Source organism: Callospermophilus lateralis, chromosome 8 (assembly GCF_048772815.1).
Source record: "Callospermophilus lateralis isolate mCalLat2 chromosome 8, mCalLat2.hap1, whole genome shotgun sequence".
NCBI lineage: Eukaryota > Metazoa > Chordata > Mammalia > Rodentia > Sciuridae > Callospermophilus > Callospermophilus lateralis.
Genome location: NC_135312.1, coordinates 93,664,616 through 93,683,869, shown reverse-complemented (window position 1 = coordinate 93,683,869; position 19,254 = coordinate 93,664,616). Strand labels below are relative to the sequence as shown.

Below are 19,254 nucleotides of genomic sequence, written 5' to 3'. Positions count from 1 at the left end.
CAGGATAGGTCAGTGTCTTGCTGGCCATATGTGGCTTCTCTTAGAAGCTTCAGGGACATTTCCCTCTCCAGTGACCCTCCTCTTTGCAGTTGGCTTCCTGATCTCTAGTGTCCTCTCAATCTCTCTGGCAGATTGGGTGACTCTCTGGAGATGCAGGGACCTTAGAGAGGTCCTCTCATTCTCTGGACCGTGGCTGACTGTAGAGGGCAAGGGCCAAAATATTGGCCCTTTTATGTCCTTGACTTGGTTCTACAAGTTTTTGGATTTAATTACCCAGAAGGCCAGTTTTCTCAGTCTTAAGGTGGGAATAACAGGTTATAACTTCAATATCTGTAATTTTACAGTTATCCTTTCCATTTAATTGGGGTCAGTATTAGTACTGGAAGCCAGGATTATGTCCTGTCTGTCCTGTAGGTGATGAGTTATTGTCATAAATTAGTTCAGGTTGTTCTGTTAGAAGTATTATTTCTACAAAACATTAACAGGCAACAGTTATAAGGTTTTACAAGGGAAATACAAAGCAAACAGTAATGTATCTTTGATGCCTATTTAGCCTCTACAAAACCCATATATATAGCAAGTCAGTTACATACAAGTTTTACTTGCTTTTAAAACTCTTTTACAAACCTAAATACCTTTTACAATTTACCCAAATCTTAAGTTTTCTATTATATCCCCTATTTAACTTTGATATCACAGTAATCTTTAAAACAACAACAGCAACAAAAACCTATCCTTGGACCACAACTTTAAATGAGCTTAATTTTAGCAAATATATGTTTTTTTAAAATATAAAATTACAGCTTTGGAAAACCTCCTGGTAACTCCCACATGCTCAGAAACTAAATCTTTTTGAAAGTTGTCAACCTTTATAAAGATTCTATGTGAAATCTTCTACTTCTCTTGTATTTTGAGACACATCCATAATCTCAGAGGAGAGATTTGTAAGAAGGAGAGCTCCAGGTCACCATCTTAAAACACAGGGCTCTTGTCACTTAGGATCTCAAAACGTCAGGACAGTTCGAATGCTGAAATGTAAAATGAGAATTTTTAGTGATTTGTTTAAATTTTTTTAAAACCAGAGTAGTTTATACAATTGTCCTTCCTGTTATAGAAAATTCAAGTAAATCCTATTATTGGAAAACCAACTGGGCTTGAGGTCCTCGTCAATTGTTTTTCTTTCTGTGCACCTCTGATAAACTCTGATAAAGGTATGTGAGCTGATTCTGGAAGCATCAGTGTCATTGCAATAAGTTGACTAGAGGATAGGGGTTTTCAGGCTGAAGAGAGCACAATTAGGGCTGAGGATGGGAGAATAGGAAGGACAATCCCAGGTGCTTAGACTTCTGGATGTTCAAGAGATTGTAAAAATAGACAAAACTTATTTTCCTACTTTATCCCTAGGACTTAGTGCAAAGATTACAAAAAAATGGGTGCTAAATTCTTAGTTATTAAAAGATTAGATGAATTAATAAATGAAAATAGTCTTTGACTCAATAATGAAGGCTTTCAAAGCCGTGCTCAGGCATTTACATTTTGGTGCAACCTAAACTTAGCACCTTAGTGAAGGACTGATGAATGTGGGAAAACAGAAAACAGCAGACCTATTATTAAGCCACTGTGTTAACATGTTCATATGAGCCATGATCAGACTGAGCTAAGGCTATGAAGGTTGGCAATAAAGAGGGAGCCATGCTGGAGAAGAAATGAGGGGCTGCACCTCAGGGCTTAGCATTGGTTTGTTCATGGCAGGAGAAGTCAAAGAGAAGTCAGACATGATGCTATAGCTTCTGGTCTGTGAAAGCAGAATAAGTGACATTATTTTGCTGAAATAAGATATGCTATGAAAGAATTCTTTGGGGGTGAAATTGAGGTGAATGGGACATTCAAGTAGAGGTATGCAGGAAGTAGATGGAAATTAAAGGGTGTGGGCTTACAAATGTAAGTGGGTTGTTTTCTTTTTTTATTGTTCTTTTTAGTTATATATAACCACAGAATCCATTTTGATCTAGTTATACAAACGTGGAATATATCTTATTCTAGGAGTCACTGAATTAGGGTGACATTAGAAGCAAAATTTCTGAAAGCAGAATTTGTTTCTTTGGAAAACAATAGTAATTATTTTTAATAATTTTAGTCAACAACAAAATAAATAATATAATATAATATGTTAATGTGTAATATAATAATACAATAAACAATATAATAAAAATAAAATAATTTTAATAACAATAGTAATTATTATAATCGGTTAGTTTATCTGAATACAGGTGTATTGGGTACTGACAGTTTTTCTGACAGAGGTCCATGGTTTATTTGTTTAAAAATAATTCACATGTGTACTCATAATATCATAATCCTGTAGACTATACCAGATGTAGAAACAAGACACAACATTGAAAAAGCACTTGGGAAAAATTGGTGAAAATTTGGATCTCAAATTAATGTACATTTCCTTTTACTAATGAAATCCAAGTCCTTGGCACATCACAGATGCTCAAAAAATATTTATGAACCCAGTGAATGATATCTCACAGAGAGGCTCTTTAGTTGCTGATCCAGGTAATCATAGGCAAATGCACTTGAAATTTGTGTGAATTCTTTGTATTCCACCTTTACTATTTCCCAACCCTCAGAAGCTACAAGAGAAACCACTTTGAGAATACCCACGTTTACCTGGAACTTGCCAAGCCCTGCCAGAGAAGTTTGGCACATGGTGAACAGAACAAAGGCTTTGCAAAGAGTTTGCATCCTGGCACTGCTCTTAGGCTGGATATGTTATTTGTTTGCCTCTCAGGACTTGAGTTTTGTCAACTAAAAACTGGAATAATAATATTTGATCTACAAGGATCCAAAGAAAGCACATTTGAAAAATCACTTTGAAAACTGTAAAGGAAGGGAATTGTGTGGTATTACTTGAATAACCTAACAGCTTTATGATAAAATTAAATAACCCGTGGTGAAATCAATCTAGTATAAAACAAAAAAAAGTTCAGAGAATATTTAGATTATCATAAAAAATAGATACCTTTGCCCTGAATAAAGCAGTTCAAATCCTTCATTGATTTTTTTAAACGGTAAAACATGGCTTATCAGCTGATCGAGGTCAAATTTCTTTGCCAGGAAATCAGTCACTAGTTTGGGTACATCGTCTCTGCTTTTCCAACCTGTAAATAAGCACATAATCTTCTCTTTAAACTTCACTAAATGATCTTTTATTATTTTATATTTATGCCTCCTCTCTCCTGCTTTGCTACCTGCCCCCACATTGGAACATTCCCAACAGCATATAAATGAGGTGTTTTTCTCCCATCTTAAGAATCAAAGGCTAAAACACCTTTCATAATCCCTGTACATCCTCCCAGCTGCCCCATATCTTACTCCCATTGCCAATAAACCACAGAAAGAGCTGTTTCCCACATCCTGTTTCTGGTTCCAGTTCCTTTCATTCTCTCACGAGCCCACTTGGATCTGGCTCTTTTCCCTGGCACACAGGTAAAACAGCTCTGTCAAGGTCATGCTTGGTCTCCACTGTGACACAGTAGTCAGCTCTGAGTCCTGGATTTAGGTGGGCTATGAGGTGGATTTGTTGGAGTTGGGGGCTCCCTTCTTCTCCCTCTGTTCACTTGGTTTCTAATTGCCATCATAGTTCTCCCACTTCACTAGAAAACAAGAACTCTTCTGAATCCCCCACATTTCACCGACCTCTCACTCTCCTGTGCCCCAGGGCTTGGTTCTCAGACCCTTTCTCCTTGCTAACTACGTTTACTCCAGCTTCATGGCTTCTAATACATTTATTTTGAAATTTTTTCCTTATTACTTGTATTTGCATTTTTCAATAAATTATGTACTTCTAATTGAAGAATAATCATTTTTTTCCTTTTTATGTTCTTAACAAGTTCTTGAATAGTTATTATTCACTTAAGCTGTATGAGGCTGTATGAGGCTGTATGTAATATTGGAAGTGCATCCAAAGCACCTGATAAAATTCTAAACGGAAGACACTGAAAACTGAGACCCCAAGGAGGAGAGGAATAACAGGAGTCACCGTGTCACCAACAGAGGGGCAGGGGGGCAGCTCTGGTCCTTTCTTCAAGGCTTTCTCATTCTGGTATGAATCTGCACTGTCCCTAAAGAATGCAACAATTCCTTTTTGTTTGTTTATTTTGGTTTGGGGTTCAGAACTTTTACTGATGTTATTGTGAATTTACTAAATTCTGTTTTTCACACACATTCGGTGTCTTTGGAGAATAAAAAGTTACATCAGAACTATCACATAAGTCATTCCAATAGAGCCACTTGGTGCCTTTTATTCAGGCCTTTGGAGAACTCGACTTGCACATGCTAATATTAAAAATGTGTGGGGCCGGGGGTGTGGCTCAAGTGGTAGTAGGCTGGCCTGGCATGCGTGAGGCACTGGGTTCCATCCTCAGCACCACATAAAAATAAATAAAGATATTGTGTCGACCCAAAACAAAAAAACAAAACAAAACAAAATTATGCCCACCATTATTAGCCCTAAGTCAAGGCGAGGACTGGATAATCATCTTTTGTGGGTTGTGGTCACAGTTCCATTTTAGATCATTTCATACTCATCCTTAAAAGGAAGATTTGTAAGGACAATGTGATGACATAGCAGGCTTCTCTCACTTGCCAACCAACAGAGGGAAAGCCATCATGTCCTGTCCAGAGGCTCTACTGTCCTCACCTCCAAAGACGCACCCCTTCCATGTGCGCCCAGTGAAGAGCAGCATCGGGTCAAAGCGGAGCATCTTGGCTGATGGAGGGGCACCTACCACCACACTGGTCCCATAGTTCACATGGCAGGACGCCAGGGCATCGACCTGAATGGAGAATGAAGGAGATGTAATGGAGAATGTAATGGAGAATGAAGGAGATGGTCTGCTTCTTAGTTCTCTTACAATATTTCATGGGATCAGAAATGACCTATGAACTAACTCTCATCGTTCTGATAATTAGCTCAGTTTCCAAGTCATGAAATTCAATTAGGCCCACAGGCCTTTCATTTTCTGCTTGCTTTTAAAATTCTCAATGTAACTTAAGTCCTTAATTAAACTCCCACACACATTTTCATTTTGAAGCATAAGGCAGTAATTAATGTGGTCATATCCAGGAAATTTTTAGTGTACCATCAACTGAAAACGTGGGAAATCCTTGTGATGTTTTCATACTAACATCACCACTTCAGATAAGCCTTAAGAAGTCATTTGCACTTAATGAAATTGAATTAGTCAATTAGTATAGTTTTTTTAAGTTTAATATGAAAATGTGAACAAAGTAAAGTCTCTCTCTGTCTCTCTCTGGCAATATCTGAGTCTAGCCTCATATTTTCTGGTCATTTACCAATTCTATTATTTATTAATAGCATGTTTTAGTTCTTGCTAGATTGTAACAACAAATGTTGGTATTTTTCAGAGACCAATGTTCCTCAAAGCACCACCTGCAAATCAGTAGAACCTAATAATAGGTCCAGTATTGCATATTGCCTGGTGAACACACCACACCTAGAGTACTATTTGTTGCTATGGAATTTTCTAAGTGTTATTAGAAAAGCGATATGGCAATAATAGTAAGTTAAAGGCTATTTATCCCTAAATCACCAAAAGCCTTAAAGGAAATAGACTGCATACTCAAAAGTGGCTTAGTTTCATTTTCTAGGCCTCCCTAACCTACCCCAGGTCAGGGATTTCTCATTCCAGAAGCTCTGGATTTCACAGATCTAGATGGGGTCTGGTGCTGCTGGCTGCCACAGAGGAGGCATGTTTAAGAATACTGAAGGAACATATTCTAAAGGCATTTAGACAAAGGAAAACAAAGCTCAGGTGAAAAGAACGAGAAGATGATAGATCATGGATTTGGGGGGAAGAGATGGCAGCTTCTCGTATCTCTCCTCAAGAAGTCACCTTGTGATACTTGGATTGTTAAATAAAATTCCAGAGATGGAATCGCCTTTGCCAAGAATCCCACATATACATGGAAGATAACACTTGAAAAATCTATATTGATGGGTCGATTACCTTGGCCTCGAGTGGCAAGAGACTGGTATGATGTGATACCTAACTTTGGTCAGGTAGAACCACTCTTTGAGATTTTGACTTTTTAGGTAAACCTGCTGTGTGGTTACCGGAGTAACATATATTTCCATATTTGGTTGTTAGTAAAGCTATGGAAAATGGGTTTTAACTTGTGCTTGGTATTTTGTAGCTTCCTGAATCTTGACTCTTACCATGGTTTCAAGACGCCCGATAACTTCAAAAGTGTACTTCACAGTGTCCCCTGTCATTTCCGACAGCACCTCACTGATGGGCTTGGTAAAGTCCTTGGGACTAATACACTCAGTGGCTCCTAAAGCCAAGGCCTTCTCAAATTTGTCTTTGTTAAGGTCAATCCCAATGATCCTGGAGGCACCAGCTGACTTGCAGCCCATGATGACCGACAGACCAACTCCTCCTAAGCCAAAGACAGCACAGAGAGTGACCTGTCGAGAGAAAACCTCCTGTAAATGTTAAAGGTGAGAGCCACAAAGTATCCCCAGTATTAAAATTCAGAGGATTGCTATGATGTTCTCTAGGACTAGATGAATCATCAAGATGATAACGTCACAAAGAGAATTAGAAACAATAGAAGGTCTGAGGAAAGGAGAATTTGCCAAAACAAAAACATTGTTCCTTAGATAAATGGAAACCCTTTCTAAATGGTTTCCTCATGCCGCCTTCCCTATGGAAACTTCCGCAGGCTCCTTGGCCTCACCCTCAGCCTCCTGTGCCTCCTCACCCTTACAGCAGGATTGACAAACACCAAGCCCTCTATTATCTCTTCTCAAATCATGCTAAATCTGTTTTAAATTCATCATGATTAACATTTTCTGAATAAGCATGACTCTGAATCATTTGTGAATAATTTGGTTTTTCAGTAAAGTCCAACCTCCATGTTGCATGTAGTTTCAAAAAGGAAATGTAATTAAATCAATTTTGGCATTTTAATCCAATCCTATGCTACTAAAAAAGGTTTCAAGATGGGTGCAGAGGCAGTCTACTTACAATCCCAGTGACTTGGGAGGCTGAGGCAGAAGGATCTCAAGTTGCAGGACAGCCTAGGCAACTTAGTGAGACCCTACCTCAAAATTTAAAAAAAAAAAAATTAAATGGGCTGGGAGTATACCTCAGTGGTAGAGCATCCCTGGGTAAAATCTCCAGTACCCATCCCCAGACATAAAAGCTAGATTCAGTAACACACATCTGTAATCCTGTAATCAAAGCAATTCAGGAAACTGAGGACAAAGAATTATAAAGTTGAGACCTGCCTAGGCAACTTAGCAAGAACCTGTCTCAAAATAAAATAAAATAGGGCTGGGAACCTAGCTCAGAGATAGAACAAGTCTGGGTTAAATCCTTAATGCTGAAAAAAAAAAAAAAAAAAAAAGATGTCCAGTCCAAAGTTATCTTCCTACCAGAAGAACCCTGTACCAATTTTACATTATGTAGCCAGGAGGGGGCCTGAACACAAGAGAGCCCATGGAAAGGGTGTGACCTTTATTAGAATAGTTGTTTTTCCTTTTCTTAAATGCAAAGATTATGGGAGAGCTGGGCATGTTTTCAAACCTCCAGGTACTCTGGCTCTGTCCTCCCTTGCAGGAAGTACCTAAAAAAGCAGTCCACATGATATATATAAGAATATGCATTGAAATGTCTGTACCTGTAAGCAAAGAGTCCACAAAAAATTGCACAGGTCTATGCGCCCACCTTCTATGAGTTTTAATTTTGGTAATGGCATCCTAATGCCTCAGCTCAGCTCTTGAGTTGGAGCTTTTGAATCTAGGTAATTGTTCTCTCAATTATCATTCCTTCCGTCATTGATTCATCCGTTTGCATTACTGTTTGATTCCTGGTGATCAGCATTCTTATGCCAGAAACTCAACTGCACACTCCTTGCTTTTTCTCCCATTTATCAGTTAATTCTATTGTTTACATTAGGAGGGAATTTTTGATAGTGGTTGAATTTCAGGCTCTAGAGTTAGGTATGAATCTTATGATCTAGCTCCGTCTCTGGGACCTCATTCGCCTGCCTGGTTGAATCCCTGGTAGCCCTAGGCTATGGAGAATCTGAAGATGATCCTCCTAACAACTAAAGAATGGAACCACTGAAGACTTCTCCCTGTGTTAGTTGCTTATTTGTAAAGTGCTAGTTTTTTGATCCTCCTATCATTCTGCCTCTGAGTCTTTAAATGAATCATGGCCCCAATTTTTGCTAACTTCCAGACTGACTTATGTAGCCCTAATCCAGTATGTCTGGTGTCCTTATAAAATAAGGAAATTTGGATATGAAGACACACATACAGGGAAGATGATGTGAAGAGACACAGGGAGATGATGTTCATCTATCTGCAGGTCAATAGGAAATGCCTGTATTATATCATCCCCTTGCAGCCCTCAGAAGGAGCCAGCCCTGCCAACATTTTAATTATGGACCCCTGGTTCCAGAACTGTGAGACAATAAATTTTTGTTGTCCAAGCTACCCAGTCTATAGCACTTTATTATAGCAGCTCTAGCAAACTAATAATCAATACTAATATACTTTAAAAAACAGATTAATTTTAGATGCAAATCTAAATTTTAGAAATTGAACCAAAGGAAGATGCAAAGGAATCGAAAAGTAAATCTAGAAATTTTTTTCCATTTATTTGGAAATAAAATTCCCAGTCTGTTTCTTTTTCCCCCTCAATTGACATGGTATTATATAGAAATAGCCTTGAAAACATGCAACATGTTTTCAGCATCTTTTGCTTGTCTGTTTATTTTCAAATATCTTTAGGATCCCAAGGGAGGAATAAATGAGGTAAGTAAGTAACGAGAGGTGGAAGAAACGAGTTTACTGCTGCTTCTTACCTTGCCAGTTTTAATAACAGCCCCATAGCCAGTGGAAAATCCACAACCAATTAGACAGACTTTCTCAGCAGGAGCTGCAGCATCAATCTTGGCAACGGAGGATTCATCCACCACTGTGTATTCAGTAAATGTACTGGTGTTCATGAAGTGATAGACTGGTTTACCCTTGCACATAAATCTGGTAGTGCCATCAGCCAGTACTCCACGGCCAGTAATACTATTTGATAAATCAAATGCACATATTAGCTTATTCAATTAAAAAATTAGCACAAGAACAACTTACATGACATTAGGATAAGAATGACCGAAACCTACTCGCTCCTGATGCAAAGATTGCCCTCTGGGTTACGGCAAGCATTACATTCTCTACATTGTGGCACAAAGAGAGGGATGACTTTGTCACCTAGAGGAAAAACATAAGGTGTTGTTCATCAGTATTAAAATGTGAAATAAAAAAGTGCATCGAGCCCATCCTACATATAACAGTTTCTTAAAAGTATTATAAGCACCATGAAATTTGCATGCTAAAATTTGAGATTTTGCCAAATTTAGCATTACTTAGTCCAATCCATTCTCCTTGTGTCTTTTTGTCTCCCTAAAGTGGGTTAAGACTTTAATTCCTAGTGTGTACTATTTCTTTAATAGAAGCCTACTTAATGCAAAGTTGGGATTGACATCTGCATACCTGGTTTCACTGTAGTGACTCCTTCTCCAATGCTTTCCACAACTCCAGTTGCTTCATGTCCCACAATTACTGGAAATTTAGAAACAATTGCTCCTTTTATCACGTGGTCATCTGTGCGACAGATTCCTGTGGCCAAAATCTGTGTTAAAAAAAAAAATTACCAACCAGAAAACTGTAAACTGGTCATTTTACAGTTGGATAATATTAAACTGGCTCTTGAAGAGATTGTAATTGTTTTTTCCAGGTCATTATCTTATTTAATAGTGTTGACTCTTAGAAGATTCTAAGCCAAAAAGCAACCATCAGACAAATTCCTCCTGTTAAGGAATTTGTAATATTACTGACTCTGGCCCTACATTAAATCTTGATGACTTTTCTATAGTAAACTGGTACTCTTGTGAGGGAACTAGAATAGAGATATTACCATGTAACTCACATCAGGTGATTTTTATAGTAAGTCCTCCTAGGACTCTCTTAATAAAGAGTAGAAGGAATGGTGTATAAAAAGACAAAGGAGGAACAAAATTTTACTGTAGTATTCAAATGATGGAGAGATCGCCAGCAAAGCCTATTCAGTCACAGGTGTCCAAACCAAAGGTCAGGCTCTGTCCATGGGAATGGGGGAACACCCCAGGAAGCTGTCATTTCCCAGGCACAAATGAGTTCCTCATTTTATGTGAGAATTTACCTCCATACAATTTGACTCCCAGAAGATTTTTAAAGGAATCATTAGTCGTGACTACTAATCATTTTTTAATCAATACAAATGAAAACTTTAATAGATCAGATAGATTAGCACTGTTGTCTTATTAATTGGTAATAAACTTTTAATTTCACAGTAGGGCAACGATTACTTTAACAATATACAAGAACCAGTGGGAGAAATAAGACCGAAAACTTGGCAAACATCTCTCTATTTAATACTCTAATCTCTCAACAATAATTTTCTCAATATTAGTGTGATAAAATTACAGGCTTATATAGTCTGAGGTTCTTTCTTACCTTAATGCGAACTTCTTTAGCCTTAGGTGGGGCAACTTCTATTTCCTCAATGGAAAAGGGTTGATTCAGTTCCCATAGCACAGCAGCTTTGCACTTAATAACCTAAAAAATTGGCAAATGTTATAATCCTTCCTAATTATGTTTTTATAAACACAGACTCCCTAAATTTTATATATGTGTGTGTGTGTGTGTGCACATGCGCGTTCACATGTGTATGTGTATATATATATCACAGAAGATTGAATGCAATATTCTAATTTGCTCAGATGTTTTTCATCAAACACCAGAATTTTAAGGCTTATAGATTATTTGTGGATATCTTTACTTATGGTATGGGAAATGCAGCCCAGAAAGATAAAATGATTGTTGATTCATTCATTGTCACATAGCACATGAGGTACAGGGTTGGACTAGACCTGAGGTGCACTTCTTCCAACCCATTTTATTTTTATATAATATTCCAATTAGTAGGTTTCTTTTGTTACAATTGTAAATGCATTAATTAATAAAACTGTTGTCAATGCATTCTTTATTCACAAAAAGCAAATCAATAAAATAAAACGCTGCAGATTTATCCACAAGATTTTAAGCCAGTGTTTAATTGCTGCATATAATCACATAGCAATGGTGAAGAAGCTAGAGAATCAACATATAAGAGGTAAAGGGAACTGTGAACATCAGGAAGTACAGGCACTGTTAACTACATTCCTGGATGATGCCGTCTGTGTCCTTGTAAACTTTTTTGTACCAGGCTGAGTTTTCACTAGTAGGTCTTAATCTTTAGGCAAATTAGAGATTCTCATCTCGAGAAGTGGGAAATACTCAGTGATTTGCCTTCAGTTAATTAACTGGTTTTGCTAGAGTTATCCAATTAAATGGTTTATCAATATTATCAAATTTTTATATGAGAGATAGAAAAAAAAGAGAGTCTCCCATCTTCTTATTCATAAATCTGTCTAGGATGCCTATAAAATATTTAATTATACATCAGCCTTCCTATGTAATGATTCCTGTCCTTCTTAATGATGATTGGTATGATGATGAAGGGTCACAAATTCTTAAGAAACTTAATGAATTAATTAGACCTAAGTGATTTGTTGCAGCATTAATAGGAATTATTACTACTTTAGCTTTATCTACTATAGCTTTAGTTAAAGAAATTCATACTGCTCATCATGTTAATAATTTATCTCATAATGTTTCATTAGCATTAGCTATTCAAGAAAAAATAGATAAGAAATTGGAGACCCAAATTAATGCCTTAGAGGAAGCTTTATTATATGTAGGAAACCAGATTCAAAACATAAAAACTCAAATGACAACCAAATGTCATACTAATTTCAAATGGATCTGTGTTACTCCCTTAAAATATAAGCAAACTGAATATGGATGGAATCAAGTACAAACTCATTTATTAGGGATTTGGAATAAAACTGAAATAGGCCCCAATATACAAGATTTACAACAACAAGTAAAAGATATAAGTAAGGCTTATTTACTGACTCTACAGCTGATTTTGCTGCAGATTTGTACAATAATATACAAAAAACTATTTCCAATAGTACTTGGTGGTCATATATGATTAATATTGGTTTTGGGTTTTTATTCATTGTTCTTGTTTGTCTCTTTCTTCCAGTCCTCCTCAGACTTGTCTGGAAGTCAATCAGAAGCATCTCCGTCGAAGTTGAACACCTCAAATTAAAAAATCAAAAAGGGGGAAATGCTGCGCCCCTCCCCTGACTCAGGCAAAAAAAAGCAAGGCCCTACTGAGGTGGATGGCTCAAGGCGTCCATCCTCTGGAGGAGCGCAATACGTTTCTGGGAATGGGCTGGTTTGTTTTTGTATTCCTTTCATAAGTATAGTCGTGACTTCTCATATGATAATTAAGTATGAAGGAAAAAACATGACTTTCCCAATTAATGCAACTGCTTCTAAAGAATGAATCTGTTTGCTCTAAATGCGATGATTCAGCTGTGGAGTGTAAATTGTTAATGTTTAATGAAAAAACCCCTGTAGGAAAAACAGTCAAGGAAGTTTTTGAGAAATTAAATTAAAATCTAGAGAAGAAGAATTAATGTTAAGAAGACAGATTAGTGCTTAGTACTGGGCAACTTGTTCTTGTTCCTGTGCACAATGGTTTGGTACTCTTAGTCTTGTTTGATTAAAATTAGTAGCCTCTCTTTTCAAGTTAACCACTTGCCATAACCGTGGTGCTGAATCTAGTCAGTAAGTCAAGAAAGAATAGTCAAGGTATAGGCCAATAGTCTGGGACATTTCTAACTATTATTAAAAGCTAACTAAGCAGAAACAGCTCAAAGCAAAACGCAAACTGAAAGTAAAAATGCTTGCTTATGCATAAGCCAAGATACATTCTTCTTATCTAATTGTTGCTACGTAATATTTTGTTTTTTTTGAATAATGATTCCTGTTTTGTAACAACAAATTACTGTGAGCCTGCCAAAATGAAAAGTATATATGATCAACTTCACAAGTAAAGATTGGGATTCAGCACCTTCACTTTGTGTCTGTGTTGTTTCACCACCGCCTTTTGCTGACCCCTCGCCATCCGTTTGTCTCCTGAGACCCCCTGCAGGAGCTGGACTCTGACAGTTCTGCTGCAAAATGGGTTATCTCATGTTTTACAGGTCACATAACCCTCCTAGAGTATTCCTTAGGTAGGGAAATGGTGCTTTTGAAAAGAGATTAATTGTAAGAAATTATAGGCTGGGGACAGATGGGTAACTGAAAGCCATCAATGTTTCAATTTAATATTCACCCTCTGCCTTGCTAAGGAAACTGTTAAGAGTCACAGTGTAGTTTGGGCCAACATTGAATTTAGAAGCCTCACACAACATTATCAAACTGAGTCCAGATGGATTCTTAGTTAAGATTTATTTTTAAAATCAAATTTTTTATCAATCAGTGAAGAAGTAAACATTAATAATAAAGAACATGGAGGAATTTTTATGTTTAAGAATGACAGGGAATGATCCTACATTTAGAAGGCCCAGAAAACTTCACCAGAAAACTTCCAGAACTCATAAATGAATTCTGGGCAGTAGCAGGATACAAAACTAAGACCCATAAATTAAATGCATCCCTATGCACCAATGATGAATCAGCTCAAAGAGAAATCAGGAAACCCATTCCATTCAAAATAGCCTCAAAAATAAAACAACAAAACAAACAAAACTTGGGAATCAATCTAACAAAAGAGATGAAAGATATCCACAATGAAAACTACAGAACACTAAGAGAGAAATCGAAGAAGACCTTAGAAAAATGTAACAATCTCCCATGTACTTGAATAAGCAGAATTAATATTGTCAGTGGCCATACTACCAAAAGCACTATACAGATTCAATGCAATTCCCATCAAAATTCCAGTGACATTCTTCATAGAAATAGAAAAGGTAGACATGAAATTTATTTGGAAAAATAAGAGGCCTATAACACACAAAGCAATCCTTAGTGAGAAACACTTAGTGAAGTAGGAAGACTCACGAAACAGACCTCAAAATATACTACAGAGATATAGCAACAAAAACAGCATGGTATTGGCATCAAAACAGCCATGAATAGAATAGAAGATATAGAGACAAACTCACACAAATACAGTTATCTCATACTAGACAAAGGCACCATAAACATACATTGGAGAAAAGATAGCCTCTTCAATAAATGATTCTGGGAAAACTGGAAATCCATACATACCAGAATGAAATTTAACCCCTAACTCTCATCCTGAACACAACTCAATTCAAAATGAGTCAAAGACTCAGTCATTAGACCAGAAACCCTGCATCTGTTAGACATCTCCAACATGTCGTCTGAGGAAAGACTTCCTCAACAAGACTCCTAAAGCACAAGAAGTAAAATCAAGAATCAATAAATGGGATGGTATCACACTAAAAAAAACTTCCTCACAGCAAAGAAAACAATCAAGAGCATAAAGAGAGAGCCTACAGATGGGAGAAAATCTTTACCACCTGCATTTCAGAAACAGCATTAATCTCCAGGATATATGAAGAACTCAAAAAAACTTAACACCAAAAAAAAAAAAAAAAGAAAGAAAGAAAGAACCCAATCAATAAATGGGAAAAAGAATTGAACAGACACTTCACAGAAGAAAAAATATGAATGGCCAAAAAAACATATGAAAAAATATTCAACATCTCTAGCAATCAGAGAAATGCAAATTAAAACTACACTGACATTTCATCTTATTCCAGTCAGAATGGCAATTATCAAGAATACAAGTAAGAAATGTTGGCAAGGATGTGGGGAAAAGGATATACTCATACATTGTTGGTGGAACTACAAATTAGTGCAACCACTCTGCAAAGCAGTATGAAGATTCCTCAAAAAACTAGGAATAGAACCATCATTTGACTCAGATATCCCACTCCTCAGTATATATCCAAATGCCTTAAAATCAGCATACTACAGATTTTCCCCCATATCAAAGTTTATAGCAGCAAGATTCACCATTGCTAAGCTATAGAACCAACCTAGGTGCCCTTCAACAGATGAATGGATAAAGAACTTGTGGTATACATACACAATTATTACTCATCCATAAAAAAAGAATGACTTTATGCCATTTTCTGGTAAATGGATGGATCTGAAGATTATCATGATAAGTGAAATAAGCCAATCCCAAAAAAACAAAAGCAAATGTTCTCTTTGATATGTGGATGCTAAGCCACAACAAAGGATACGGGGTGAGGGAGAATAGAAGTTCAGTGGATTAGACAAGAGGGAATGAAGGGAAGGGAGGGGATAGAAATAGGAAAGACCGTGGAATGAATCTGACATGACTTTCTTATGTACATGTATGAATACACCACAGTGAATCTCAACAGCATATATACCCACAAAACTGGGATCCTAATTAGAATAAGATATAGTCCATACAAATATAAATAAATCAAAATAGATTCTACTGTCATGTATAACTAAAAAGAACAAACAAAAATTAAAAAATAAAAAGCTTTGTTAAGAAAAAGAAAGTATAATGGGGGAAAATCATAAAGGAAACAGCAACTCTTCAGAAAAAAAAAATTTGTGTGTTGAAAAACAGTAAATAAACTTTCCAAATTGAAAACAAGTAAGCCTAGAAAAATCCTTAAAGAAAAATGACAAGTTACCTTGCTTAACATCCACAATGTTTAATCAAATTTTTAAGGGAAGCATGAAGACCACCAGTCTTCCCATTCCTGGTCTCCCTCCTATACACGAACTCCAGGAGATCCAGGTAAAGGTTTTAAGGAGGAAAACACAACAAGTTAATGTATGGTAAAGTGTTTGTTTTCCTCAGTCATAAAAGTATGTTTTTTAAATAAAAAAAAATGAGATCCATTTCTTTGCACACCAAAATATTAACGATGTTTTACTTAATGAGAATATACAACTTTGCAATAAGGGTGGTAAAAGTTAACCTCATTTATGCCCACCCCTCTGGAAGGTAATTTACAGTGTATGTCAAGATACTGATGAATGTCTTGACACTTTTCCCACATAATTCGATTTTTAAAATCTACCTTAAGGAAGTGCTAAATGCCCCAAAACCTTAATACATAGTTGAGGTCATCATAGCACCATTTATAAAGAGAAATCTGTAAACAAAAATAGAACAATGAAATTAATTATAGTAAATCTAGAAATCAGTCTTACATGTTTCAAAAATGTTTATGTTACTTTTAATAAATTGGAAAAATACTAATGTTAAGTTGGAAAATAGGATAAAAATACTTATATGCTGTGTGAGTTCATCCACATAAAACATGGATAGAAAAATATATGAGGGAATCAAAGCAAAAACAAAATAAATGGTAGTCTGTGGATGTAAGATTATGCTTTATTTTTTACCCTTATATTTTCTAATTATCCAAATTTTCTAGAAAGATCTTGGTATAGGCTAAATTGTGTTTCCTCAAAATTAGTATGTAGAACCCCCAATCCTCAGTACCTGGGAATATGACAAACTACCGCAGACTGGGTGGTTACCTATTTGGAGATAGGGTCTTTCAAGATGTAATTAAGTTAAAACCAGGTCATGAGGTTAACCCAAATCCAATAGGATGGTGGCTTTATAAGAAGAGATGACACAAAGGAAGACAATATGAAGACAGCAAGAAGAGGTCCATCTACAAGTTAAGGAGAAAGGCCTCAGAAGAAACCAAGCTCATTGACACTAGTTTTCAAAATTTGAGTTTCCAGATTTATGAGAAAACAAATTTCTGCTGTTTAAGCCATCCAGTCTGTGGTATTTGGATTTTCCAGCCTTAGTGAACTCAGACAATTATCTTTCACTTTTTAAAAAATAAAAATAACTTAAATATAAAGAGGAAATAACAGTAATCCTCAATATAAAAAGAACCTTTTCTTTCATGATCAATACTGAAATCCTAAAGTAACTTGAAAAATATGTAACCTTCTGCAAATCAGACTATTGCATGGGTATCACCATATCAAAATTATATAGCTATTATGCCACATGTATTATACACTGTATTATTAACTAAAATTAGAAATTCTGCTTGGAGGGCACTGAGTTCTCTATCATTGGAAATGTTCTGACAGCGGCTAGATGCCCACCTTATAAAGATAGCAGAGCTGGTTCTTGAGCATTTATTGGTTGAACGGAACTGCAAATTTTTTAAGACTCCTTTCAACCATAAGATTCATTAATTTCTATGGTTAAAGTGTCTAGCTTCTGTAATAAAAAATTAATTCTTCAAGTTACTAGTTTTGCTGGATTTCTGACCCAAACTAGAATCAATCTCAATCTCTCTCTCTCTCTCTCTCTCTCTCTCTCTCTCTCTCTCTCTCTCTCTCTTCCTCCTTCCCTCCCTCTTCCAGTTCTGTTCAATTCTGGGAAAAATTATTTCAAATTCTAACATCATAGGGCCTCCTACTTTATCACATTATCCAGATCTCAAATGCCATCATTATTTTTCCAAAACCTTAAGTTTGGTTAAATGAAAAGTTGTTTAAATAAGAATAAAACAATTAAAGGCACATGACACTTTCTGAAATTGTGTACTCATTTAAAGCAAGAAACTATACAGATGTACTTGCAAAAGATAAATAAAATGTTAAAGTTATTTCTGAAGTTACTATCAACTCTGGCTGTTAGTTTTTAAAAAGGATACTACTTACTCTACAATGTAGTCTTATTTACAAAGAATTTTTATGCTTATGTTTTGATAGAAAATATGTTCTTTTTGTGGTTTTGTATCTTTTTCATTTTCTCATAAATTCTACATATTTATTTTCTTTTTAATTTTTTTATTTGTTTTAATTAGTTATAAATGACACTTTGATATATCATACATAGATGGGGTATAATTTCTCATTTTTCTGATGGTACATGTTGTAGAATCACATTGCTCATACAGTCATATATATACATAAGGTAATAATGTCTGTTTCATTCTACTATCCTTCCTATCCCCATATCCCCTCCTCTAATTTCACTCCCCTCTACCTATTTAAAGTAATTCTATTCTTCCCTAGTGGCCCCTCACCCACCCCCTTGTGAATTAGCATCTGCATATCAGAGAAAACATTTGGCCTTTGTTTTTTGGGGATTTGCTTATTTTGCTTTGAAATTATGGCATTTGCCAGTAAATGGATGGAGTTGGAGAATATCTTTCTAAGAGAATATACATTCTTAAGAAACCTTAAAAGCATGATACTTTTGTTGTTCACTTTGCATTCCATTGATTTGGCATTTTTCATTGTCAATAGCAGGACGTTTTTCTAACAGTTCCCAAGAAAGAGATGCACATCTTCTATTGAACTACTGAGGTGAACGCAGTACATGTTACTAAGTCTATTCAAATTCTCCTCATTGAAATATTTTACATAATGGAGAAATGTCCAGTTATTCTGAGTTAAATTATGAATAAAGTCAGTATTCTATTTTCCTCTGTGTTGTACCGGAAAGCCTTCCATATATGTTTTAAAATTAACCTCAATTTTATTGACACTGTCTGTAACAGCTTACCTAGGATTTCCCCCAGTATGCCTACTCAAAATTCACGTCATTCCACAGGAAATATCCCCAAATGTTTAATCAGTTTACTGGATTAAAAGCCAAGCCCACACCATTAGCCCACCATCATGAGATACAGGAACATTTTGCTTACTTTTCCAGCAGTGCTCATCCTTTCTTTCTCTTGGCTCTGTTTCTGTAAACAGGAACTTTTTCTGACTGACGCTCAGTTCATTCTGCTGCAAATGATAGCATCTTCTGCCTTCAAATAAATAGTACCCAAAGTTCTGCCTTCAGCAATATGATTCACACTCTTCAAAACTTTCCAATGTCCCAGGAGCCCCACCCTTTTGCAGATTGAGTTGTGAAAAGAAAGACAGTTAACTCTTAGGATCAAACCCAAATCAGGGATCTAACAAAGACAGGACAATCAAACCTACTGAAAAGGGCTGATGGCATGTTATCCTTCTTATTTTCGAGGATATAAAAGCAAGTCAGAGGTAGTAAGAGGAGGGGAGGAGTGGAAAGGGGAATGATATTGACCAAATTGTATTATTATATTATGTGCATGTACAAATATGTAACAACAAATCCCAACATTATGTACAACTAAAATGCACCAATAAAAAAGGTGAAATAAAGAAGAAGCAAATCAGGT

The 19,254-nt window shown here is 36.1% G+C and overlaps 1 protein-coding gene across 2 annotated transcripts; it reads right to left on the bottom strand.

Moving 5' to 3' along the window:
• Positions 1 to 1,003: 1,003 nt before the first annotated feature.
• Positions 1,004 to 18,777, bottom strand: Adh7 (alcohol dehydrogenase 7 (class IV), mu or sigma polypeptide). Of its 2 annotated transcripts, none has more exons than XM_077110185.1 (9): positions 18,751 to 18,777; positions 10,595 to 10,696; positions 9,593 to 9,731; positions 9,223 to 9,310; positions 8,887 to 9,124; positions 6,248 to 6,499; positions 4,709 to 4,844; positions 3,029 to 3,167; positions 1,004 to 1,028 (listed from the first exon to the last, which is right to left on the bottom strand). In XM_077110185.1, exons 1-9 carry the CDS (start codon positions 18,766 to 18,768, stop codon positions 1,004 to 1,006), a joined length of 1,137 nt encoding a protein of 378 aa, XP_076966300.1. In that variant the 5' UTR covers positions 18,769 to 18,777. The 2 variants fall into 2 exon arrangements, with proteins under 2 accessions (XP_076966300.1, XP_076720537.2); XM_076864422.2 differs by having other exon boundaries at positions 8,908 to 9,124; positions 18,751 to 18,768.
• Between the last annotated feature and the right edge of the window lie 477 nt (positions 18,778 to 19,254).

What these genes read in the sequence shown, in the direction of transcription:
- Adh7 (XM_077110185.1), bottom strand. An exon ending in CTAAAGAAGTTCGCATTAAG is followed by an intron (nt 9,732 to 10,594) that starts GTAAGAAAGAAC and finishes TTTTTAACACAG; the next exon opens with ATTTTGGCCACAGGAATCTG. An exon ending in TAAGAAGCAGCAGTAAACTC is followed by an intron (nt 6,500 to 8,886) that starts GTTTCTTCCACC and finishes TTCTCTCGACAG; the next exon opens with GTCACTCTCTGTGCTGTCTT.